This window comes from Chelmon rostratus, chromosome 7, assembly GCF_017976325.1.
Source record: "Chelmon rostratus isolate fCheRos1 chromosome 7, fCheRos1.pri, whole genome shotgun sequence".
Taxonomy (NCBI): Eukaryota; Metazoa; Chordata; class Actinopteri; order Chaetodontiformes; family Chaetodontidae; genus Chelmon; species Chelmon rostratus.
The window spans coordinates 9,658,938-9,684,383 of NC_055664.1; the positions used below are offsets into that span (position 1 = coordinate 9,658,938).

At 45.2% G+C, this 25,446-nt stretch overlaps 1 protein-coding gene across 1 annotated transcript in view; it reads left to right on the top strand.

Moving 5' to 3' along the window:
* Positions 1-1,799: 1,799 nt before the first annotated feature.
* Positions 1,800-25,446, top strand: part of clmpb (CXADR like membrane protein b) — a 64,311-nt gene continuing 40,664 nt past the window's right edge. Inside the window, exon 1 of the mRNA XM_041941360.1 lies at positions 1,800-2,157. Within this exon, the coding sequence (XP_041797294.1) occupies positions 2,109-2,157 (49 nt within the window). The 5' untranslated portion in view covers positions 1,800-2,108. The remainder of the gene's footprint in view (positions 2,158-25,446) is intronic.

The following is a 25,446-nucleotide window of genomic DNA, read 5'->3' on the forward strand; positions in this document are numbered from 1 at the left end:
TCAGGCGTTTTCATCCGAGCTTAGATTACAGTAGGACTGCGGTGATTGCAGGGGCAAACATGTCTGTTGCAACCAGCCATCCATCATTGTTTGACAGCTGATATTGCACCAGTTTAGAGCACTTTTTTTGCTTTCATAGTTCACTACACTAACTTCTGCGTACCGACGTCTGCACAGAGGAGCTGCAATGAGACCGTGACCTTTAATATTCAGCCGGAAATACCGAGGTAAACAGAGCAACACAAGCAAGGAGAAAAAGACGCAGGGTGTTATTACAAACAAAACACCTGACCACACGAGGCTGAAGACATCACCTCGCCGTGCCTCACCTCGCTCTCGCAACAGCTGGAATGATGTTGTGTGTATTTGCTGCAGCCTCTGCGCCTCATCAGCTGTCCTCCGTGAACATGTGTTCCTCTGCGTTCGCACCGTGAAAGAGGAGGAAAAAAGAGAGTGTGCGTGTCCGCTTGTGCATGTGAGACATTGTTTCAAGCAATCTAGTTACTGGAACGGAAAGGAATGGAGGAGGGCTGGTGCTGAAGAGCAGGCCACTGGAGGGGGAACGAGAGAGCGAGGGGGAGCTGAGGGGCCGCTGGCGAGTGGAAATCCTTTAGTTATTTCTGTAGATCGTTGAGACACAGAAGAGGGGGGATTAATTTGTCTCAAGGCCTGAGAGCAGCCATCAGCAGATAGCAGCGCTCCTCCTTTTTGCTGTTTGCTTACCTAACTCAGACCATGCTGCTCTTGCAATCTCACCAGAACGCGGTGATGGGATATTACTTGTGCGGCAGTTTTGAAATGATTGATATAATAATCCTAATATTGAGGAGCCGGTGGACAAATAAAACATGGCAAACAAACACAAATATGCCCTCTGGTTGACAACGGGCGCTTTGATCACAAACGTGCGTCACAGCAACCATGCGAAATATAAATAGCCTCGAAAATGTACCACGCTTTTGAAGTTAAAACACGCGGCGTCTCATGTTTATGGATGTAAAACTTGATGTAATCCTTTGGTGACGACTTTATATGAACGCACAGGATTGTTGAGGCTGGAAATAACAATCGCACTGACTATCAGCTAATCTGCAGATTGCTTTCCGGATGAATCACTTGTGACATGTTCGGCGTCACATGACAAAGTGGCATATTCACAGAGCTGATGTCATCAGATTGCTTGTTTGGTCCAATAACCGAAGATATTCAGATTTAACATTTCTGCTTCAAACATGAAATAAAATGATAAATAAATTTAAAAATGTGTCTCAATTAATTGACTAATCAGCTCAGCCTTAAAAAGCACTGAAACAGTTAAACCAAATAAAATGATGTAGGTGTTGTAAAGCAATGGCATGGTGATACAAATTAGATTGTAAATCACCTAAGATAACATCCCTTTATCCCTTATTATTATTACGGAGAAATTAAAGATAAAAAATATCTCTATAAACTCACCACTGACTCTTGAAGAGTCACTGTAAACCCCTTGTGCCCTTCTATATCAGGATCATTATTTGTTCGTTTTCATTCAAGGCCACTTTGACTCCACTCATATCAGAGGAATCGTGCCTGCGACACCTAATAAAAGCCCTCACACCCTTCCAGCAAGCCCAGCTCGCTTTGTTGCAGGATGCTCGGGCTGCGTAAGAGAACTTCAGACTCTAGAGGTCTCCATCCTTCAGCATCCCCTCATCATCCACCTTTGCGCCCTCCTCCTCCTCCTCCTCCTCGTCCTCTCTAGCATTTTGTGCAGCGGAGGAGGAAAGGAGGAGAGACTGCTGAGGTGGAGACAGAGGGGACCCTGAGACAACACGTCCCACGCCAGAGCCAGACAGCCAGGGAACTTTGATTTGACGCCAAGTAGCCCGCCGTGAGCATGACGATGACGAGAAATAACCACGTTTCTTCTCCCGGGGAGGCTTAGACATGTCGGGCGCGTGCAACATATGATGTCCTCGGACTCGTGCGCTCCGTGAAGATTTATTTACAGTATCTGTGATTTCGCTCCTCGATTCGCTGATGGTGCCGCTTCGTCGTGCCTGCACTGAGGTCAGCCGAATGCATTTGAAGGCAGTCTGAGCGCATTGTTTCCAGCTCCGTTGCGTATGGGATTTCCAGCCGTGATGTCTGCAATATTTCGCTCTTTGTTTCTGGGTAAGTCACTTCCCATTCCTTTAAAAAGACAATTAATTCGTTTGAAAAGCGGCGAAGCTTGTTCGCCTGCCACTCGTCCCCGGCGATGTGGACGCTGATGTCTGTCGTTATTATATTTACAATGATTTTTTTTAGACACGTTTTTCTTGGTTTACGCGTCCTTAGCGGCACGTTTTCAGCCTCGATTTAGAATGATGTCAGAATATGTTTATTTTTTATTTCCTATAGTCACCCTTGCACTTTAAAATGCGCATTTGTTCAGGAATTGCTGTTCCTATTTACGCATAACTGAAAAATGAAAATGCATACAGCCAGCCTTGATTTCCAAACCGTGGGCTGCTCTGTACTTAGAGGAGCTGTGAAAGGTGGGGGGAATGAAAGGGGATAAAAGTTCACCAGACCCCTCCCTTTAAATCTGCTAACCAGATTTATTGACCCTGGGTATGCATCTAGCACAAGCACAAGCACAAAATGCTTCTTACCATTGTTTGGCAAAGGCAAAAAAAACGTAGCATGCAGAGCAACCAGCAAGGTTAGATATTTTCCAGATGATGTTTCAAGTGTCCTGAATATCATTTTAGGGATTAAAAAAACGTTCGCTGGGCTGCATCGTTTCTTTTTCACGATTTCCATGCTTGAATATGTGCATCGAAAAATGTTTGTCTCTTGTGTTCATACATGGAAGCTTTCTTTGTCTGTCAACAATGGCTGCATTTTATGTTCTCGCCACAACTGCTGATACAGACACCAACACTGCTTTTTATGACCACCGTATGACGGTGATGTACCGAGGGCCTGCAGCAGATTCCAGGTTCAGGGCTAAATCAAGTGTTTGTTTAATTCCGCCGCGACTTCACTGACTGGAAGTTACCGTGAGACAGCGTGTAAAAATGACTTCCAGTAAGAGGTTTCACGCTCCCCTCTGCTGTCTCGTCACCTGCAGTGGAATTTCCCCAGCTGGGTGTAACTGGGGATAAACCAGCGTTTTGCAACACGGAGACTCAAGACAGATATCCTGGCTTTTTACAGTCATTGTGCTCAGAACAATGAAAATCTGTTGAGCATCTCCTCAGCAGTGTGCAGCATCAAAGTTTAAGCCTGAAGTGAGTCTGAATTGGGGTATGAAAAAAGTTTGGAACCCCTGACTTAAAGTGGTTCAAAGTGGTCATGTGAGGGATAAAGCGCCAGAGAGCTGGTGGCTTTGGTTTGAGTCCAAAAGCGGTGCTGTCGTCTCCATGACAATTCTTGCTGTTCATTCTGTTGCAGTCTGAGAATCAAAACACTCGATGACTTGTGTTTAGTGTTTCATTCCATTAGTTTAGTCGTTCAGCCGTTGTTGCTGTTTGCTTGATGTGAGATTGCAAATGTTGAGTTTCTTGTCTTCAGCTCCCGTTACTCACATCTTGTGGTGACCTCTCTGAAGAGTACCCTGCCCCTATGCCCTGTGCATTCTGGGAAAGGCTCAAGTCCCCTGTGACTCCGGAATAAGATAAGCAGTATAGATGATGGAAGGAAGGAGATATGACGTGGGCCTGCGTGCACGCTGACTCGTTAAGGCTCGGTCAACCTGTGAATCCACAGTATGTGCTCAGTGGAGATGGTCACTGATCCTGAGTGGAAGGCGCTGACTCGGCAGTGGATGCCGCATACCAAAACGTTTTGAGGTTTCAGTCGTCGGCCTCACCGTATTAGATGTGATTCAAGGCAAAACATGTCGATCAACTAAAATTCCAGCTCCCTGCTGATGATGATCATGATGACCATTAAAACCACAACCAATTCTTCACTGGCACATCTAATCCAGCCACAGCCAGGTAAAAACATCACACGTTAATTAACACAAGAGTCATTTATTCCCTGGTAAAAGTAATAATAGTCCACTTTTCTTAAAATAACAACCAGCTTGTGCCTAGAGTATTAAATGACTTGTTGTTGCCATGGTGAGGCCTTTTCTTCTTCCCCTGTCATGTCACAAGATATGACTACACAAAACAGTTTGTGCAGCTGGAAATGATATCATTAGAGCGAGCGTCCAGTACAGTCGCAACCTGGGTCATGTGTCTCTCACACGAGAGCAAAATATCTGCCAGTCAGCCAAAAGAGCATTTTTCCCTGACCAGGGAGACACGTAGCTTTTTGGGCTGAACTGCTCCGCCGTGCCAGACTGAAGGACATTTTCCTGAAGTTATAGCTTGTATTAATTCAAGATCAACAGCAAGGCCAAGTAAAGAGAGGAAGTGGCTGTTTTATTATAAAAGAATCAATAGTCATTAATAGGGTCTCATTTCCTTTTTATTTGGCTTTGGCCTCGCAAGTCATGAGACATCCTTAATTTAATATCTGTCGGAGATGTAATATCCACTGTTCACATTACAGATAAGTAGCACGCTGGTACAAAGTAAGGAACAGAACAAGGTCAAATGGAGTAACGCAGTAACAGTATGGTGGATCCAGCCAGGTAACGGAGACTGGTGATGGATCGCCTCGCTGTAGTGCCAGGATTAAATTATTCTGAATGAGGGAATTTGAAAATGACTGTCCAAGAAGTGATAACACCGTGTAAGTCACTTGACAGAAATGTAATTGGAAAGAATGAGCAGCTTTCATACGAGATCCAAACCTCCGCGCCCCCTCGCTTGGCGTTCGTTTGATCATGAGCCTGTAAGACAATGCAACGGGCGCGAGCATGGGAGTCTTTAACACGAGTGTTCGTGCTCACGCTTGTGCGTCTGCAAGCACGCACACACGTGTGCGACAGTGAGAAGATGGAGGTGCCTGTGCACACATGCTAGTGTTAGATGTAGATAAAGAGAGCAGTGGCTCCAAACAGAAATTCTGTCCCCATTCTATATTTAGCATGTCTGCCGGGGTAGGCAGAGGATCTCTGAAATGTGAAGATGACAGGAGCCTCCTGAGCCAGAGGTTATGAAGTGACATCTTGATGTGTTTGCGCCTGAATCACACTCCCACACACACCCAGCCACAGACTTCTGACATTCCTGCAAACCCACAGACATTTCGATATTTGACGTCTAGTTACCATACATTAAGGCTTCGTTTTGATCTCCTTTTGACGCACATTATTCTTTGACGTCGTCATGAGGCATGTATGTTCTCGGCTTTTAAAACATTTGTTTTTTCGAGAGCACGCGATGCATCTGGCACATCTGCTTTGCGCGATATTTAAAACATTTGTCAGCTAGGTGCGAAGCCGTGCACCGTGAGCTAACCTTCATGCCACATTGTAAAAGCAAAAACATTTAAGTGGCTCTCAATCTCACTTTAATTGGCTGGCCCAATGATGCAGACATCAACACTTTGAGCACACTTTCACGCACAGGCTGAGCAAATGATCACAGCACACGGGGATCGATATACAGCAGATATCTGCAGGACATATAGCACAGTAAAGACAAACAGCCAGCAATGCATTGCTCAACATAGTTAAACGACTTCCCTTCCACCTACAATGTCAGCGATTTGACATGCAGAACAAAGTGTAAACAGATTTCCATCAAGAGAGGATTGTATTACTCAAAGCTAAAATGGCAAATCTGAATTTCTCAGCAAGGGCAGAGCACCATGGAATACAAAACCTCCACCGAGGGTGACTCAAGAGGCCTACAGATGAGTGCAGAGGTCCAGCCGTCCTCAAAACAATTGACCCATATCATTAACAAACAACTGATTTGCCTTCCAAGCACTTTCCCCCCGATGTGCACGGCCTTTGAATGACAGCGTGCTTCCCTGAATAACAAGCCGTCCTTTTCTCGTACCTGAGGGATTCTTCATGTTTCATTGATTGCAGTGCTTTTAGTCAGAAGGTCTTTCTATTCTGTCGCAGCAAGCTGGATGCCATGCTTCAAATGAGAGTGTTTGTGGAGGTGGAGGTGTACCCGCTTTGTACTGTAAGTGCTTTTATTCTTACCAGAAGAGGGTCGAGGCAGGTTGTATTTTAAGCAGCCAGAGACGTCCAAGGTAAAAAAAAAAAAATAAAGGTCACCCTGGTGGAATGAACATAGTGTGTCCTGAATTCATCTGCCATTTCTACAACATTTCTTTGTTTGACTGACAGTTTATCTTTCTCCTGCTGTGTTTCTGACACGCCCACAAAAGCTAGCCAAGTATTATTCTGTATGGGCCTTTTGTCACTCGCGTCTTGTAAAACAGGAGACACATGCCTCGACAGAGCTGGTTTTGTGTAGTGTTTCTGACCTATAAAGCCTCCCCCTTTTCATCCTTCACTGGGAAAATTACTGCCAGATTATTTTGGAACGTATGAACAGGAACTGCCTATTTCACTTTACTCCTAATCTTTGACAGATGTTCTGGAGAGGCTCACATCCACATTAACTGGAGCCACATGCACAACCTACACATGACAACACTGCACTAGTGTGCTCTACTGACGAACACAAGCAGTTCAAGACATTTTCTGCAGATAATGCACATACAGATGACAACTAGCTGCTGTTTTATACTATAGGTGAACCATCAGATCATTTTATATTGATCAAAACTGAAAATGTGAGGGGGAAAAAAACTTTAGAGTTTGTCATTTAGGAAATACACTTATTTACTTCTTGCTGAGAGTTAGATGAGAGGATTGATACCAGCCGCAATTTATTGTGTGCAAAACATAACTGGAAAAAGAAAAACTTGCCATTTTATGGGGTTGTTTCTTGGCCGGGACCAGTTACTTCCTGGAGGATCTGGTGTTTCCATGTTAACTCACCCCAGTTAAGAAATAGTCCAGCTGAAAAATCTCTGAAAAACCACAAATAATAATTTTTACACTTTTGGTTTCTTTTATGCATTAAACAGGCAAGATGTAACGTGTTAATTAGTGAGCTGTAGAGCTGCTGGTTGGAGGATTTTGTTCTCTTTGGACACTGTAAGCCTAGCTTTTCCCCATTTTCCAGTCTTAATGCTAAGCTAAGATCACCGGCTGCTGGCTGCAGCTTCATATTTACCACACTCATAAGTATGAGAGTGCTATCCAGCTTCTCATCTAACTCCTGGCAAGAAAGGGGTTAAGCAAATTTCCCAAAAGTTCGAACTGAGTTTTGCAATCAAGGCAAGGGTTGGAGAAATGCTCATGCAGATTGTTAGGAAGTTCTTCCTAAGATTGTGGACACTTTCATGCTCTGACAATTAGTTGATGAAACGATTAGTCAGTTGGTAGAAAATTAGCCAGCAAAAATTTTCACGACATTTTCTGTTTTCAGTTTCTTGAATGTGAGGTTTTCTTCCGTTTTGCTGCTGTTTGTATAATTGCAAGTCATTTTTGAATAAGAAAATAATTGTTTGCAGCCCTGCACATTTATTTATGCTTTTGCTCAATAAGTAGTGTTAGTATTGCATTATGCCAACAGAAAGATAAGATAAGATAAGATACACTTTATTAATCCCAAGCTGGGGAAATTCGGGTAAAATGTATATATAATGTGACCATAAATGCCTAAACATGAAGCCCTAATCCATTATCACTAATATAAAATGATGCACAAAGCATAAACATGCAAAATGCAGGTATATTTAGGTCAGTTGCTCCAGCACCTAAATAGGTATTTGCTTAAAACCTGTATTAGTTATAACACTGAAATGTGGCCCCTGGTTCCCTGTAATCTCTACAGCCATTGCCATTTGCTCCAAAGGGAGGATTTCTGCCTTATTTGCAGGAGTAAATAACCATGAAAGTCAATGGAGCAAGTGCAATTACAGCTTTCTGTTTTCTTAGAAAATGTGAAGTGTTTTGCTGCTTGTGTGCATAAATATTTTAATCAAGGTCTATGATTGTTTTATGTAAGCAGCGCAGAGATCAAAGAGTGAGCAAAACGGTGAGATAAGTGCTGATGCTGTCGGTGAGGTGGAGCATGGAATTGTCTCCCATTGATTCACTCCACTAAAGGTCTGTCCTGATATTAATTCTTTGCAGCTATTGACATTGCTTGAAATAGGACGCCATCTATCACCAGCCGCGTGCTCTTCAGCTGCGAGAGCAAAGGTGATCAAAATTCATACATCTTACAGAAACAGCGTTTGTTCATCAGTGTTGGGGGCTGAGACGCCATCGCCTCAGAGCTCCGGGCCCTGCTGCGGCGCTTTCAGGCACTTTCTGCCGTAGTGAAAACTGGCAGAGAAGAATAAAGCTGCCATGCTTGTCTTCTCTAAGCAGAACATGCTTTTGATCTATGTTCTCTGTCTCTGAAAACAGGTATATCTCTGTTTATGGTGCAGCCGCGCGATCCAACTGTGCAGGAAAGTGGCATAGCATAGCTCTTCCATCGGTGACACAGAGGAAGGAAAAGCAAACGATTAAAAAAAAATCATTTAGAGCCAGTGAGCAGCACAGGAGTGACGGTGGTGTTACAGTAGCAGTCAGGTCTGTGTGTCTCTTTCCTCTGTCACCTGGAAGCCTGTTCACACGTCCAGAGTTTGACAAAGCCTGGTCATGCACACTGCATGTCAAGCCAAGATGAAATCATTTTCCGAACTCAGCCGACGGAACCTGGATTGAACAGTTTGACACTTTCACTGTTGGACTAACATTTGCTGTGCTGACATTTTCAGTGAGTGACATAATGTCAGAACGACAGTAAACTGTCTGCCAATAATTGATCATTCCTTACTAGTCACTTAGCACTTTAATTGGTCGTGGGGTGCACCTGTCAGACCCCAACCTGTGCGGTGCCTCGTCACACGCTGTGAATATTGATTATCGTGTCCAGATATCCGCTTGGACTTTCAAACGGCGTCATGTTGCTGAGATGAGAAGCAGCAAGAGAATGCAGCTCACAGCCAGACTGCAGCCACATCTTTCCAATAAATCATAAAGCAGAGCATTTTTCATGCAGACAGGAAGAATTCTGAGATGCACATTCATTTTATGTATTCCAGTGCGATGCCGCGGCCGAGAACATTGACTTTTCTTTCACTCTACATGGCATTCAGCTGTAATTCAATCCCCTGAATTGATTGCAGATGAAGAACAGCAACTTGCGCTGCACCAAACAATGGCAAGTCAGGCGAGGTTTTTTTTTTTTTTTCGCCCTCTCCCGCTTTTCCAATTGGAAGCTGACTGAATGAACAGGAGGAAATGTTCCACATCGCTCTATTTAGATGCCCGCTGTTCCTTTCAATTTGAAACCGTTTATTAGCCCAGCAAGCAGGACACTCCATTAGGTGTTTTGAACCCGCATTCTCCATTGTCTCACTTCATTTCCTCTTTTGCTTGCCAGTCTTCCCTAAAGCGTTAGTGGCTTTAATCAGCGGAGGCCCTTCTGGCCTTTAAACATTTATCTTCAGCCGCTTCTTCGTCGTCACGGGGAAGCCTGGGAAGACCAAAAGATGGATGGTGTTTGGAAGGGAGGAAATTCGGTGGCCATTGATTAGAGCGGTGGAAGACAAAGCGGTTACCTGCACAAGACCTGAACACCATCTGGAGGATCCCCTCCACTCTTGGTGCATGATAGCTGAAGTCAGCACTCAGCCATCTGCCCAATTCAGATCTATACTGCGTGGGAGAAAGACAAGGATTTTGTTTTGGTTGGAGGCTGCGGAAAAGTCGATCATGCAGTAACTTTAAATAGCGGGTTGAACAAAAGCGAACAAGGGAACAAAACTTTTGGGAATGACCTTTAAAGCTCTATAACATATGCAATTCTGCTGATTAATTCTTTATAGGGATGAAATCCTTGGTCATCAAAACCTTACCTCATGTAATTGGCATTCATTAGGAACTGTAAAATGCAGTAACTTGCGTCCAGTCTCGTGTTTGGGTTGCTTGTCTTGTTCTCTTGCAGCAGCTGTTGTGTGATGGATGGTTTAATTATCCAACCACAATGCCAGCCATTTGGTCTTTTATAACACAGCAAAAAACGTTGTAAACTGAATATCATTGATCTATGGCTGGGTTGTCCACAAATTAAGTGCGTAATGTCGCTGATTGCGCCACAGCTCTTCCCCTCAGTGTATCATAGTAGAGAGCGCGGGGCCTTTTATCAGGCCTGAAGTTTGTTTCCGCAGGAGATATCGCCGCTCATTCAGGAGCACAGGCTGTGGTCAAAGTACAGTTTATATTGCCTGTGCTGAAAAAGCTTTTTTTTCCCCCCTTGTCCTCCCACTTCTTTTCCCCTTTCCCAGCAAAGTGATTCAGAACAGATGGCGCCGCCACCTTTGTTTTTTCCGACTCGTTAGCCCTGACTTGTTGATGAAATGGAGCCTTTACGCTATACTGCCCATGCAGATGTGTGGCTGTGCGTTTTGTAGTGCAGCCCCTGACTTAAAGTGCACAGCAGCGACGGTGGTATAATCCACAGCCTAAAGTGTGTACAGCGTGGATGTTACGAGGCTCTATGCTGTGCTCATTTCCTCCATGGAGGGCAGCGCTAGCGTTGCGTGGACATAAAGTGACCGTTGAGTGTGTTTGTGTGTCTTACCGCCAGATAAACGCTCGTGCACAAGCGCTCTCTGCAGCTCTAGGTTATCGATGCTCATCCGGTTGTGTACAGTAATTGATGCCAACAACTTTCCAATCATAACTCGCAGCTCATTCAGTGAAGATAACGGCATGTTTCCTCCATTTGTTTTAGTCATCATCTGCATTTCTGTATATCCTGGCCCATCGTGCCCTTCGTCTGACCCATCTTATAGATCACCCCATTTCTACTGAAGAGACTGACAGAGGCTTACGACTACATTCAGGAAGCCTGTCATGGTTTGGCATTGTTGTCCAAACTGTCACACTTTGAATAAAATGGTCTCATTGTGGTTGCTGGACGAGGATGAGGATGCTCCTCAGCGTGTGAACATCACAGTTGTGAGTGAAAAACAGGCTGTACTCTGAGTTTTATGTCTCGCTCAAAATTATTAAACATGAGGCTTTTTTGGACCTCACATTTTCTCTCAGCAGCAGACATAATTTTTTATTTTGTGTGTCTTTCTTCAAGAGGGAAATCAAGAGTGTTAGCGTTTGGCTTGATTTGCTGTCTGGGGTCCAAAGACGCTGTGGAGGAGGAAATAGCAGAGTTTGCAAATTCAAGCTCTTAAAATAATTAAAGTTGGCATGATGACTCCGCTTTCTAGACGGGTCCAAGCTTAAAAAAGACAGCTTTGGGAGTTACCACACAGCAACAGCGAGCTGTGTTATACTCCAAAATGAGGAATAATGTAGGTTAGAATATGCAATGTACACATAAGATCAAATCAAATGTATAATTCTGTCACTGTGGTGTAAAATGAAGCTTTTGGCCACTGACCCATCATACCAGAAAACAAACATTTTTTTTTTCCATTTAGGAGAGGGAGATGCTGTTTACTCTATTAACCTTTCCTCTCGGTTGCACTCTTGACATTGAACAATGTGGAAGAGGCCGACTCCTCACTGGCCCTTTTGCTAATGAGGCAATTAAGTCTATCCTGCCTTGGTTGAGCAAGGGGCCGGGAGAGCAAGGCAACTCAACTGCTGTCTCAGCAAACACCAAGCATCTTAGCCGTGCTGCAGTCATGATGCATAACAAGCCCCGCTTTGTTGTAGCGGCCGCCCAGTCGCTGTGGTCCTCCCTTGTCAGTGCGACCCTTAGCGCAGCTGGAGATCACAGGAGGCATCGGGCCGCATTTATCCATGCGCGCTGGATTGCAGCAAATGGAAATGAAAGCAAGACACTGACATAAAATGATGTTTGCGCTCTACTTGTAGGATGTTGTGACGCCATGGTGGGCAGCAACAGTGTTACATAGCCACAACTATTGGCACATTATTTTGCGATAACACAACAGCGCATGGAGCGCTGTTTAGGGATAAAGTAGTGGGGTATTGCTGTAATTCCTGCATTACACAGTCCATTTCAGAGTAAACACTCCCTGATATTCATTTTTAATGCTTCAAAGTACTCACAGATCATCTCTGGAGGAAGGAATGCAGATAGTATTATATTCAGAATCATATTTCAGCTATGAACTATGTAAGTGCTGCCCACATTTCTAACACAGCTTTATGCCGGTTTCATTTATTAGCCTCTGCATGTCCTGTTGACTGAGTATTTACAGTGTTTCTGAACGTTATAAGTTATTCATGCAGCTAAAAGAGCTCTTGCTGGTCGACAGACTTAGAGGATGTTGGGCTAACTGAAGGCCAGTGCTCCAGTAAAGCTGGAGCTTTACTGTAGAGTGGAGTGCAGTGAGGATGCAGCTCTGATCCTTGTCCCACAACACCTTTGAGAAAAGCAAGGGTCCGCCCCTCTTTCTCATTCGTACACTGAAAGCTAGAAGCCCAATCCCCCCACCCAAAGAAGTGCCTTTTTAAATTATTTTAACCATTTTCTTTACTGATCCGGCAAATTATACAGCCCCTGTGACATGATCTGGACCATGACTTTTGTCATCCGTGCATCGCTATCCACTGTCTGTGGCAAAGAATGATAAAAGTATGAAAATACTACCATGTGCATACATACATTGAGTGGCTGTCAATGTGTGTGTTCATGCCTGATTTTATCATCAGATAAAATGCCTGAAGAGTTTTATCAGATTACGTTCCTTGCCGTAAAATGTGCTGATGCTCTGCACACTCCATTTAAAGAAAACACATCCCTGTTACCCAGTTAAATGAGTTTGACAGCAATTAGCTTGTTTCTTCCCTCTTAGCCTAGTGACTGGCTGCTACGAGCAGCCGCCGTGTCCTACAAAAAGGGCCAGCATTAGGGCCTAAGTTAATGTGTTTAAGGGATGCACAATTCTAACGAGCGATAACGGAAGGCTTACGGCTGCTCAGAAGGGATTAGGGGACATAGTTGTCTGTCTTAAAGCTCAGGCTTAACCATCATACTCGTTTTTTTTTTCCCTCCTCCATCTCTCCTCCCTGGTAATGAATCTCCAGTGTTTCCTGACACAAGGCATGGAAAAGAATGTCTCACGCAGCAGAGAATGAAGACGGCTGCTCATTAGCTGTGGAAAGGTGTACCGAACCAGAAAGAGGAGCCGTCCGGACAGATTTGCTTGAAATCAATGCCTGTCTTCTGAAGCTTCCTCTACAGTACGTGGCTGCCACAACTTATCAGACGAAGTTCATGGGAGCTTATGTAAGCGGGCAAAGGTGTGCTTACGCCACGCAGACATAGGCATACAGCGCTTAGGCAGGAAGAACAAAGGAAGCACTATGGCTGCTGTTAGCGTCAGATTTCAGCCCTCCCGTGCAGGTCTCCCTGTCCACTTTAACATATTTGCCTTTGCCATGTGACCAGATCAATATCTGTGTGACACGCGGATACCTCTGAAGTGGCAGGATTGGAGAATGACAGAGTTGACGGTTTTCAGTTACAGGACACTAAAGATGCATAGTGGCAAGGGCGCCAGAAAAAGTGCACGGTTAGCAACGGGCTGCAACTGACCATGTGTGTTCGCTGCTGGCTAAAATTACCGACACCGGACAAGACTGGTTACACTCCGTCACTGCAAAATACACTGAATAACACAGAAAGCAACACCATCGCCACCACTTGCAGCCCTCTTCATCTCATTCTCTCCTTTGGCTCCACATATACTTGAGACAGAATTTTTATGATGGCATTTCACTGAGGAGGGACTTTTTCAATCAACATTCAGCCCACATAGCGCAGCAGCACAAGACAGTGGAGGACTCCTTTATACTCTCGTTGTATGTGAACCGATGTGTTAGAATCACAGTTTAATACCTTCTGTTGCTACAAGCAAGGACAGATGATACGGCTAACCTTTGGCTTGGTGTTATACCGATGCTGTCCTTTAGCTCAAGCTAACAGCCCTCTTGTGAAGACAGATAGACGTGGGCGCAGTTTTTCTGACGCTATGTCAATAGTGTTGTAGCTCGCCCCTGCAAAGTGCACTGGGAGAACTTTTCATTGACATGCAAGTTAGCAGGGGTTTGTCGTCTGATAACAGCGCCGTGCACGGTCTCCGGGGAAATCATAATGCAGCCGACATCTCCTTCATTCCCCCGGCTTCTCTTTCTCCATTGTCCCCTACTCAGCCAGAGCATCTGCATATATGAACACCTTCCTCTGATCTCCTGAAAGAGGAAGTGGTGGTTAGAGGTGAGGGATAATACTCGCATTATCATAAGCACGGCCAGCAGAACATACTGTAGGCTTTGAAAGCCCTCATTATTTTACACATTGATTTTTGTTTTACCTCACCTGCAGTTCAGCTCAAGTAATCCCACTTATGGTTTATTTATCGAATCTGTCAGTGTACAGCGATATATGTGATCTGAGGATAGAAAAACAAATGGATTTTATTTTTGCAGACCCCAACTATTCTCTGCACTGCCGTTGTTTGCCTACATGGCATTGGAACACAATAGAAGTATGAATGATATTTCACGAGACTGACCGGCATGGTCATTAATCCTAATATTTAGACTGTAGCTGCCATCCACTCTCAGCCATGGCTTGACTACACGTAATCATAGCTGTACACTCCTGTGTACTGTGCTGCAGGAAAAAACCCTCCAAGTGCTGAAGCTTAGTCCATCAATCTAAGAGGCAAGGCATTTGTTCTCCATCCCCATGTTGAAGGTTTTTACATGATCCCTTCCCCCCATCTGGAGGGAGTATGTTTATGAGCCCTCTCTCTCACTGTCCCGTCTCCTCCCAGTGCGCTCTCCCTCTTATGAGATGAGGGGTCTTAGCGGACGGAGCGCGTATAGCTTTCCGCCGCAGGGTCGTGATGGATGGCCACTCAGCTATACGCGCCACGCTCACCAGGGGCCGGCCATATTTCTCCTCCACTGCCCGCGCAGACCCGCATCTGCATGAGGGCAGTCAGGGATGCTGCTTTCTGTGAGCTCAGCAGGGCCGAGGAGGAGTATTTGATTATGCGTAATGGAATTAGAGTAATCTGATTCCAAAAAGATGACATCTGTAATCTGTTGCAGTTACTGTAAATATGCAGTAATCAGATCACAGATGCTTGTGATGCTTCAGAGTTATTGCATTGCTCAGTACAACTGTGGCATCTAAATTGTGAAATTTCTTCATAGCTTGCAGAATTGGAGATTCAAATTACCCCTGTTTAACTGAATGCTTTTATACGATTGTGACGTAAATCAACTATTCCAGCAGCAGCGCTGGGTTTTAAGTAATTGCCTTTCCTCCTAACCCTCATACTAGCTGGTGTTGCAGGAACTGGTGGGCTGGGGAGATGGATGATATGTTGAGGTGGAGCATTAGCAAGAGGATGACCCAAGGGCCTTATTGGAGGCTACTGCTCGGTCATAGAAGGAATAAACGCTGCAGGGTGCTCTACATGGCAGCGCGCTGCTGCTGGTGGGTCAGAGCAATGAGGGGGGAGAGAGGGAGAGAGAGAGAGGGAGGATCTGTCATTGATCCTGTGGCATTAGCCTGGACTGCAGTCATAATGAAGCCAGTGCTGTGTGCTCTATGTGTGAGTGTGTATGCGTGTGTGTGTCACTGACAACTCCTGTAAATATCTGCATCTGGAGTGTTTATATCCCGGTGATTAATTATAACTCATGTGGACACAAATAAATCACTCAAAGCGTGTGTGCACATGCGTGTGTGTATCCCCAGATGGCCTTGTGTGAGCATATTTGCAGTGTGTGTGTGTTTTTTTTTGTGCAGGTGTGCGTGTGTGCGTGTGTATGTGTGTGTGTGTGTGTGTTGTGTTGGATGTGTGAATCTCCAGACACCTTTGTGTGAACACATTGCAGGGTATGCATTGTCACCGTGTGAGTATACTATGTGCACATATTTCCCTGACTTTCAGTGCATGTTTGTGTTTGTGTTTGTGTGTGTGTGTGTGTGTGTGTGTGTGTGTGTGTGTGTGTGTGTGTGTGTGTGTGTGTGCACAGTGATGAAGCAGGAGAGGCTGCTTGGCGACTCATCCATCATTTTCCCCCCTGGCCCGCGGTGCCCTCAGAGGAGCGCTGCGCTGTCACGGTGACATTGGGCTCATTTTGGTCTAGAAAAATGGTGCATCCGCCCCCAGCGTCACCACCACCACCACCACCACCCCCTCCTCCTTCCAGCCAACCAGCCAGCTTAGACGCTGCAGTAACAATCCCTCTAACAGTCTCAGACACCTTCCCCCGCCGTCAGCTTTACACGCCATGTCCACAGGGACAGATTACTAATCAGAGCCAGTGCTCGATTGAAGGACCCGCCGTTTTTCCACTATTGTTTCATGTAGCTGCTTCAGGTGGGTAGTCACCTTCGCCGACCCTCCCCATCCCCAACCCCTGCTGGATAACCTTGGAAAGGGTGGAGGAGGGGAAGCAGATGGGGGACAGAGGGGGGAAGGATGAGACCACTTTATGGGCATCCCGCGGTCTCTCTGCCCTGTTCTGCTTCCCTCCCTCGCTGGTAATGTACAGGGTGAGTCAGCATGAGCAACTGCAGCATAGCGGCCCAGTCGATCTGTTTACGCTCACCTCTGAAGAGACACTGGCAGCGCCGTGCCGCCAAGCCGCCGCTGCTGCTGCTGCTTCGTGACTCAATGTGGTGTACATGTGTGCTCACATCCTCCAACTCTCTTCACAGATTTGCTCGCGCAGGACAGCACCAGCACGTTTTGGACAAACTCTCAGCCGCTGCTGAGAGGGATAGGTGTCATGGCAGAGGGGGCCTGCTCTACAATCCACTGTAGTCAGAGATAAGGGAATGAGAGAGAGGAAGAAGTGTGGCAGAAAATGTTATGCTGGTGTGATTTTTCTCAGTTCCAGATCAGCGTGTGCTGCTGCAGTACAGCAGGCCTGATGCAACGCACAGTACCACTTTCTGTCTCGCCAAGAGTTAGACAGACAGTGTGTGCGGTGCATGCGTGCATAAACCTGTGTGTGTCTGTGTTTTATGCGTGCACAGTTTGTAGTGCAGGTAGGAACTTTTCTAAGCGCATGATTCTCTGAGGACAGCTTACACATGACTGATACAACCATATTAAACAATCGCATTAGTTCTTGCTCTTACGTGCACAGAAAGTGGGTGGTTTTTAACACATACACACAAGAAGACACAGACTGTTAGTGCAGACACTGATAAGCACATAAATGCATAAAGACATAGCTCAACAACCAGCTCCTATTATGTAACTGCAGTCACCACATTTTAATGTCATTCCTCCCAAAAAGGCACCTTGTTGAGGGGCGGGGGAGGGGGTGAGAGGGAAACAGAAGCAGAGAGATAAAACAAAAAATGAAGAGAGAGGCATGAAGGGAAAGAACAGAGGGAGACGAGGAGAGGCAGCAAAAGGAGTGTGAGGGGAGAAAGAAGAGTTGAGGGATTGCAGCATGTTGGCCCCCCCGCCAACATCCTGTGTCTGCAGCTAAAGCACTCGCTAATCAGTTCTGCCACTTCACACGCACACCCAGAGACAAACACATGCACAATGTATACGCGCAAATCTACTGATACATCAGCAGGGGCACACACAGACACACAGCTTTCCCTCAATAAGCCTCCTTTCATAGATAAACTCTCCAGCTGACAGTAGCAACAATGGCATAAATCCTGATCCCAACAACAACAACAGCGATGGACAGCCACGTCCTTCACTGAACCCGCGTCAGCACATTCTCCCCTCTCTGTCTCTTCTAAAAAAAAGCATTTTTCTTGATTTTTATGAAGGATCAGTTTCCAGAGCATCCTGTTAGGACGTGTCGGCATGGTGGACGATTGATCAGCCTGTTCTTTCACTGAAGGTCAATTGCCATCTGTCCTCTTCTATTGGAGATCTCGTTTACTTCCATTTCCCTGTAGCAGCGCGGCCGGCGACCTCAAATTCCCACCTGACCTCACCTTTCCCATAATTCAGGCCGAAGGTCAACGCCTGTTATTAATTTGCATGACCTTGTTGACTTTAATGTCCTATTGAGCCGATTGTGCAGTCGTGCACCTGTATTGTCTTTCATGCAGCCCTGAGAATAACTTCCTTCCTGTGCAGGGAATCAATAATGTGGCATGGCCTGTAAGAAATATTACTCCATTTCCCTCGCAATAATGACAGGAATCGTGGAGAATATACTTACTGTATGCTAGCCGGCCTGGAATCAATAGCCCTAATGCAAATGTGAACTCTTCCCTTCCCGTTTCTGTGATTGTGGTTTGTTTATGTACATTTTTATACACTAAAATCAGATTTCTATCTAAGAAAGCTACACTCGATGCATCTTCCTGTGTACGGTTACAAATACAGCATCTCACTCAGTTTTCTTTTGCATATCGCAGCCAAGCATTATGATGCATTGCTCCATGGACTCTTATCGCAGCCTCTCACCAGGAAGGACTGGTGAATAGCACATTTCAATCATTCTGTCACGGGAGAACTATAATCTTTTTCTTCTGCATGGCATATGTCCTTCCACTTCTAACTAATCCTTATTATGCCTCAGAAGCGAAGGTCATTGTCAAAGCCGAGGGGTGATTAAGTTAATCCACTTGTTTTCTGAATCCGATTTACCTCATTTTCCAAACTAGGGAACAATGTTCCGGCACAAAGACATCAAGATGATAGTGCGGCACGCATTAAGGAGGAGGGCCCCTACACTGGAGAGGCTTCTATTATCTGTCTACATCATCTGCATCCCATTCTGCTTCCCAGTTCTATCAGCGGATTTCTAATGACTGCATTCAAAGCTATCTCTGCCATATGCGGAGCCAGAGTGAAAGTGAGAGGAGAGCACACACGCTAAAAGCGGCATGATCTCTCTTATACGTGAATCGATCAGTGTCGCTGCAGTATAAGCCACTAGCAAAGCGAAGCACAGTGCCCTGGTGAGCAGGAGTCCCATGCTGCGGACGGCCAGCCTCACTGAGTTACGCAGTGCAGTAGCATACAGTTGACTTCATTAGCAGGTCCCTCCCTTCAAGGGGATGGGTTATTTACTACTGCACCGGGCTCGGACAGATGCTGCACAGATATTATGCTATAGAGATTTGTGCAAGCACAAATAGGTGTGTGTGTAAGTGTGTGTGTGTTTCAGGGGCAAAGCCGCTCGCATCCCTTACAGCCAGCAAATAAGGCTGAAGCTATAATAAATCCTGAGTTAAGTATTATTCAGTGCATGCAAATAAAGTGACTTAAAGGCATCCGTGTGCTCATGAATGAATTTGTGTGTGGTTTTTTTTTAACTGTGACTCTGCATGTAAGCTCACACACAGGACAGCATGCACACTTGCACGTGCTAATGCTAATGTGTTATCTATCTGTGCGTTCATCCATATGTCATGCAAGTCTGCATTTATGAATATTTGTTTATGGATGTATTAGTGTGCGTGCCTGTCGGTGCGTTAGCATAACCATTAGCGTCCCCCTGTCCGATCTGATCTCTGTCCTCAGCCCTGTCAAAGGCGTGATCTGATCAGCTGCTCAAAAGTGAATGCAATAGCTGCTGAGAGAAACACCAGAAAGAAAAAAAAAACGTCTGTCTTTTTATTTTCCAGTAGTGAGAGAGCATACATTTTCATGAGATCATGGGATTGAGTGGCATTACCGCGCAGCACACTGTGATTTCAGGCTTTACGTCATCTTTGAAAGTGTTCCAGGATGCAATTAGAGGAGACAGAAAATCACTGAGGGATGGTTGTAAAGTATGTGATCTTTAACCCTTTCAAACTTTTCAAGTACAATAATAGGAAACTCAAATCGGTCCTGAAATTTGGCCCAGTTGCCCTTTCGAAACCTGGCAAAAAAAATATACATATTGTCAAAGTGCTCATTGATTTTGGAGTCACGCCTCCCCCCTTCTCTCTCTCATACTTGCATTATTGACACACATATGCTGGTATCCCATAGTCTAGTCTGATGTTTCAAGCTATTTACCTGTCTGTCATGCAGCATCGAGTAATTAGTAAACAGACTTTTAATTTACTTTCAAAGAAACCTAAGAACACCTGCAAATATTCATATTGAAGAAGCTCAAGTGTGTATGTTTTCTTAATTTGCATGCTTGAAATTTACTATTAAAATGGTTGCCAATTCACTCTCTGTTGACACTTTCAGCTGTCAGCCTCGCTCTCACAGGTTTGCCAACCATCACAAAGGTGCAGCCAAAATGTTTAAACCTTTTGTCTGATAAAATAAGATCAACCAACAGACAGCTGCATAATAAATCAGCACTGTGTTGATGTGAGAGGAGAAACTGGCGGCTGCTAAAAGCTAGGCTATATAAACAGCCAAGAAATGAGCTAGCCAAGCAATGCTGAGTGATTGTTATGCAGAATTGAAGCATGTGTGATGGAGTGATCCAAGGACATAATTAAAAGATGCATTATGGACGGTGTATCACTGTAATTTTGAGACTAAACTGTAAGATTTAATGCCCAAATCCAACCTGAACCTGCAGTGTGCACAAAAAGATGGGCTCAAACTCCTGCCTGAATGTGTCAAGCCTGTTGGGAGCCTGAGCTGAAGATTTCATATCATGTGGTGTATCACAAGTATGAGGCAAGAGGGGGTAGAAAAAGACAGACTGAATAGAGAAAAACAGAGAGAGAGAGAGAGAAGCAGGAATAAAAGGAAGAATGGGAGAGCGACCGAATATGGGGCAGACAAATAAACAGACAGCGAGTTAAAAGGAAAAAAATGAGGCACAAGTGAAAAAGTGCAGATGTTTTAGAGTGTTTAGCAGATCCTGTTGTGAAACTCTCAGTCACTCATGATAAACAAGCTTAATGCACAATTAAAAACACCTGGAGCCCCTCCATCACTTATTAAGTCAAGCTTATAATCATCGGGGGGCAACGCCACTGCAAACCTAATAGCTCTGGTCTTCTGTGTATGTGTGTGTGCGCGTGTGTGTGTGTGTGTGTGTGTGTGTGTGTGTGTGTGTGTGTGTGTGTGTGCGTGTGTTATTCTTCTCCTCCCTGTCTGTCACTCCCACAGCTTTGCAAATTAAGGTGTGACTGAGCCAGAGAGAGATCTCTCCACAGCCAGGACAAACACCACAATAGGCATCTCAAACGCAGACGCTGTGATGGGTGTGCTGCGTTTTATATGATGCTGGTGGTTTTTTTTATCAGCTCTGGATCCTTCACTTCAGCAACACCCACATTTCCCAAAAGATCGGAATCATAAAGTTCTCGTCCCATAAATATCTTACTCCCACGCTCAAAAATAATATGCATAACAGAAAACTTAATGGATTTTTAGGTGAGGAAATACATCAATTACACTTTTTTTAAAAAAGAGAAATTGGAGCAGATAGGCTGAGAGGAGCTGTATTTTGCACTTTTGACAATTTATGAGCCTTTAATTTGAGAAAATGGCTAAAATTCAACATCAGACAGAGATTATGTAATCCACTGGCAACATTATTAGACTATTTCAAAGACATAAAAAAAAATAAAAGTGTGAAAATGGAGATCTGAAAGAGTCAGAGTTTGAAAATAGTGCCCGAGCCTTGTGATGTTTGTGGAACCTAAGATAGTTGTCTTTGAGGTGAGGGGGTTAAACTACCCATGTGGCTGAAATAAGAAATTTTTCCCAGTTTTGGCTTTTGACTGAGAGTATTGTGCAACAGGTTACATGCGGTGTGTTTAGCTTGGACTCGTACGGGGGGGTTCTTAGCATGAAAGCTGCAAAAGCTCACAAAACACAAGTGGCTTTTATCTTCTCTGTTGTTCTCCCGCTCATATCCAAGAGCACAGTTGTGACTGCTATTCAGTCTCTGGTTGTTTGTGTAGCTGGCCTCTGGAGGTAGCGCAAATTCCAATCAACAGAACTTTGAAGTATTCCACTTTTACTCGTTACTGGATTTCTTTCTCCTCTGCAGTCCGCCACCCACGGTTTCTGTGCGTCCGCAAAGCCAGTCTGCTAAACAAACCCTTTGAACTCTGGCTGATTTAGGCTCATTTAGACAAGAGAGCAGAGGGAATAATCAATCCTAAAATGTAGGAGTCGCACCAGTCTAAATATTTTATCGCCTCCAATTCTTGGAGATGGCTGAGTCTGAAGCAGGGAAGAGGGAACTTTACTTGAACTGCAGTTTCTTGAAAAATCCCACAACCGCATCCACCATGATTGAGACTGAAATTAATTATTCCAGAGCATTTCGTTAGAGAAAAAAAGTGTGTGTGCCAGGGGCAGCTTGATCGCAGCCTGTTTTCTTGCTTCACTGTTTTCTGGTTGACTGTTCGCGGTGATGAAGCAACGCTGGTAGTGGCCAGTGTGGGAGCGGATCCTTATCACTCCAGTTCTCATGGCTTTTGCCAGATGGAGCTCTTGGTGGCAGTTTCTGAGCTCCAGCACAGTGAAGGAGGAAGCACTATGCACCGATGATAGAGGGCCTTAATGGTTCAAAGTGTTAAACCTTGTCTCCCCACACATCCTTATGGGCTGTTAGAGTTTATGTTAATTAGCTTGTTTAACAGCTCCACTGACCTCTTTTGGTCTGCCTTAGATGTGCTTCCTTCAATCCCGCTGCCGATAAACCATCACAGGTACTTTAATCAGGGAGAGCGTCATTAGCTAATATAGTAGACCGTTAGGATTTCTTTCCTTTTGGTCTGGTTATGATGGCATGTGTGAACCCTTTCCCTTAAAGTGCATCTGCGAGGGTCCCTGGCTATCCAACTACATCAGAGTCTACTTTGAGACTCTGCCTGTCCCTACAAATTATCTCTCGCCTCACCCTGGGAGCTGGAGCGCAATGATCCATTTGAGCAAGAGAGACACCTCCCCCATTACTCTCAGATTGAGCTTGGCACCCCTCGCACCGCCGTGCTGGTCATAGACGGGGCAGGGTGGAACTCGTCTGTGCGGAGGAAGAGGCGTTTAAGCACATTAATCTGCCCTAAATGGATAAATCTGGTGAATTTGAGAGGCTGCACCTGCATCCTAATCAGCCAAGACACCGTTTACAAAAGCTCCGTTTACAAAAGCCATTGCGTCACCGGGCATGTCTCAGAAAATTAGCAAGGCATACAAATAGACGACGGCAAAGCCTAAGACTCCAGCATGACTGATTATGAGATGATTTAGTGAGTGAATAGCAGTTTTGACTCACCGAGAGAGCCATTGAAGACGAGCCTCAGAGGGTAACAGAGTGTGGTTTATACTGTTTCATCCTTGCCTATCTCCGAGGGAAAGGAAGGAGACGGGGAGTCTGTACAGTGTCTGCTGTTACTTATTGAGAGGACAGGCAGAGATCAGAGAAACTCTGCCCATTGCTCTTTAACCGGCATCTTTTGCAGGCGCCAAAAAGATGTGTAATTGTTTGATTGCAGAAATGTCATTTCTGCAGTAGAGAAGAAGCCCCATGAGGCCCTGGAGGTGCACCAGATCAAGCTTTGCATATTTGACACAGTTAGTTTCCGTTAAGTTCTCTGGAAGCTACTGATTCTGACACCCCGGCTGCACTTCATCTGCATAGCTGCTAATTTGCTAATCACAATAAAGCTGCTAACAATCCAGCAAATGCAAGAGGAAATGAGAATCTCTTGATGATAGCAAGTGTAAATCCTCTGGTGTGCAATCAACATGTTTTTATTTATACTTGGTTTTTTTTTTTGCGAGAGCTGTTCAGAATTAATCACTTCTTTCTGGTTGATCTGTACTATATTCTGGTTTGCATAAGTTATCTATTGAGTTGTGTGTTGAATTTAGTGAAACTGCAAAACAGTGCATTGGAATTCACCTCAGTATATTAAGTTGCTAATAGAACAATAAAATATAACATCATTCCTCATGCAGTTCATTTTCGGACTGAATCCATTTTGCTAGAGAAGAAAAGTTTAGGACTTCACTTGGCTAGTATGTTAACATGGAAGGAAAGAGCATGTAACCTCAGAGGCGCTTGTTAAAACCTGGTTGTATTCACTAAATGGCCAGGGGGCTGGAGGAATCCGGTTTCTCCGTCACTGATGGGCGGGGATGGCTTGGGTGCCAGATGTTAGTGGACATGCAGAGAATATGGCGAGGCTGGCCCGTGCAGTGTGCTGCAAGATGTGAAATAGCTTGGCACAATCGAGGCGGCTCGCTCCTTGGCACAGTGTGCTCGTGTGCAACCTGGTGTTAGCCACGGCCCTCTTTCTCCCCAGCTTCAGCCTCAATCCCAATCCAAGACCTCAAATATTCCCATGATGTCATTAACTGGTTCCCTTATTTTTCTCCTGCTCTTGCTTTCCCCTTTCTTCTTACTTTTCTCATGGTGAGAATGTCCAAGCATGTTTTTCTCTCCATGCCGAGGTTTGATGTTATTTTATTACAGGTTCTAACACGGCCTTAAAAAATAATCAACCCTATCTGGACTGAGGGAATGGAAAGAGGGAAACTGCTGTAATCAAGGCAACTAGCAATCACTGCTGTATTGGCATCCGGTGTATCTTTGCAATCATCACAGCAGAGGTTCCTCCATAAACCTGATTGTGTCTTCCGTCTCCAAGTGCAGAGTCAACTGTGTTCCAGGTAATGTGAGGTATAAGCAATAGTAGTTTGACTCCTGATCCGGTGAGGAAGATGCACACAGCAGATTGAATCAAGGACTGCGTCCGCTTCCACATTCATCTTGCGAATATGTCTGGTCTCAAGGTCGTTAGTCCCTCTTGGCCCCCTCGTTATTCCATCCTGGGTTTATGGTGCAGCATTTCGGTAACTTGTCAGTGTGATACCTAAGGGGTCAACCACAGGGCTTGATCGCTGACCTTCCAGGTCTATACAGCCATGCTTTGACCACCCCGCACCCCCCACCGTGTCAATGAAGGATGGCCTGTTAGCCTCACAGGGAGCACCCGTGCGTCCCTGAAGCTGATTAAAACACAGGTTGATGGGCGTTATTTACTGCTTTGTGTGCATGAGTGTATGTGTTGTGTGTTCTGTTTACGCGTGCACGCGCCTCAAGGACTCTGGCCCCAGCAGGCTCCCGGCCCCATAACCCCTCCCCATCCCCCAGCCGTGCAATGGATCACGCGAGGGAATGAGAAAGAGGAAGGAGGGCCGAGATGGCTGTCATTTCTTTCTGCTGGACGTGCCCCCTCTTTAGCCTTGGTGAATAGCTGGATGAAGGTTGAAGGCTGCTGACATTCGTTCAGACCATGACATGCCAGAATGTGCAGCGTGTTTGTGTGCATGTGTGTGTGTGCGTGTCCGGTTGCTCATGATGGTTTTGTGTGGCCTATTAGAGCATACTGTATGTGTTTGTCCATGCATGCACGTGCGTGTGTGTGTGTGTTTGTGTGTGTGTGTGCACCTTAGACAACATTGCAGCTGATGGCTTGTCACTGATAGTGGCCCCACTGTGAAACGAAGGTCACAGTACTTTCTGGGTTTCACCTGGCCCTCTCATCGGAGTACCGCTGT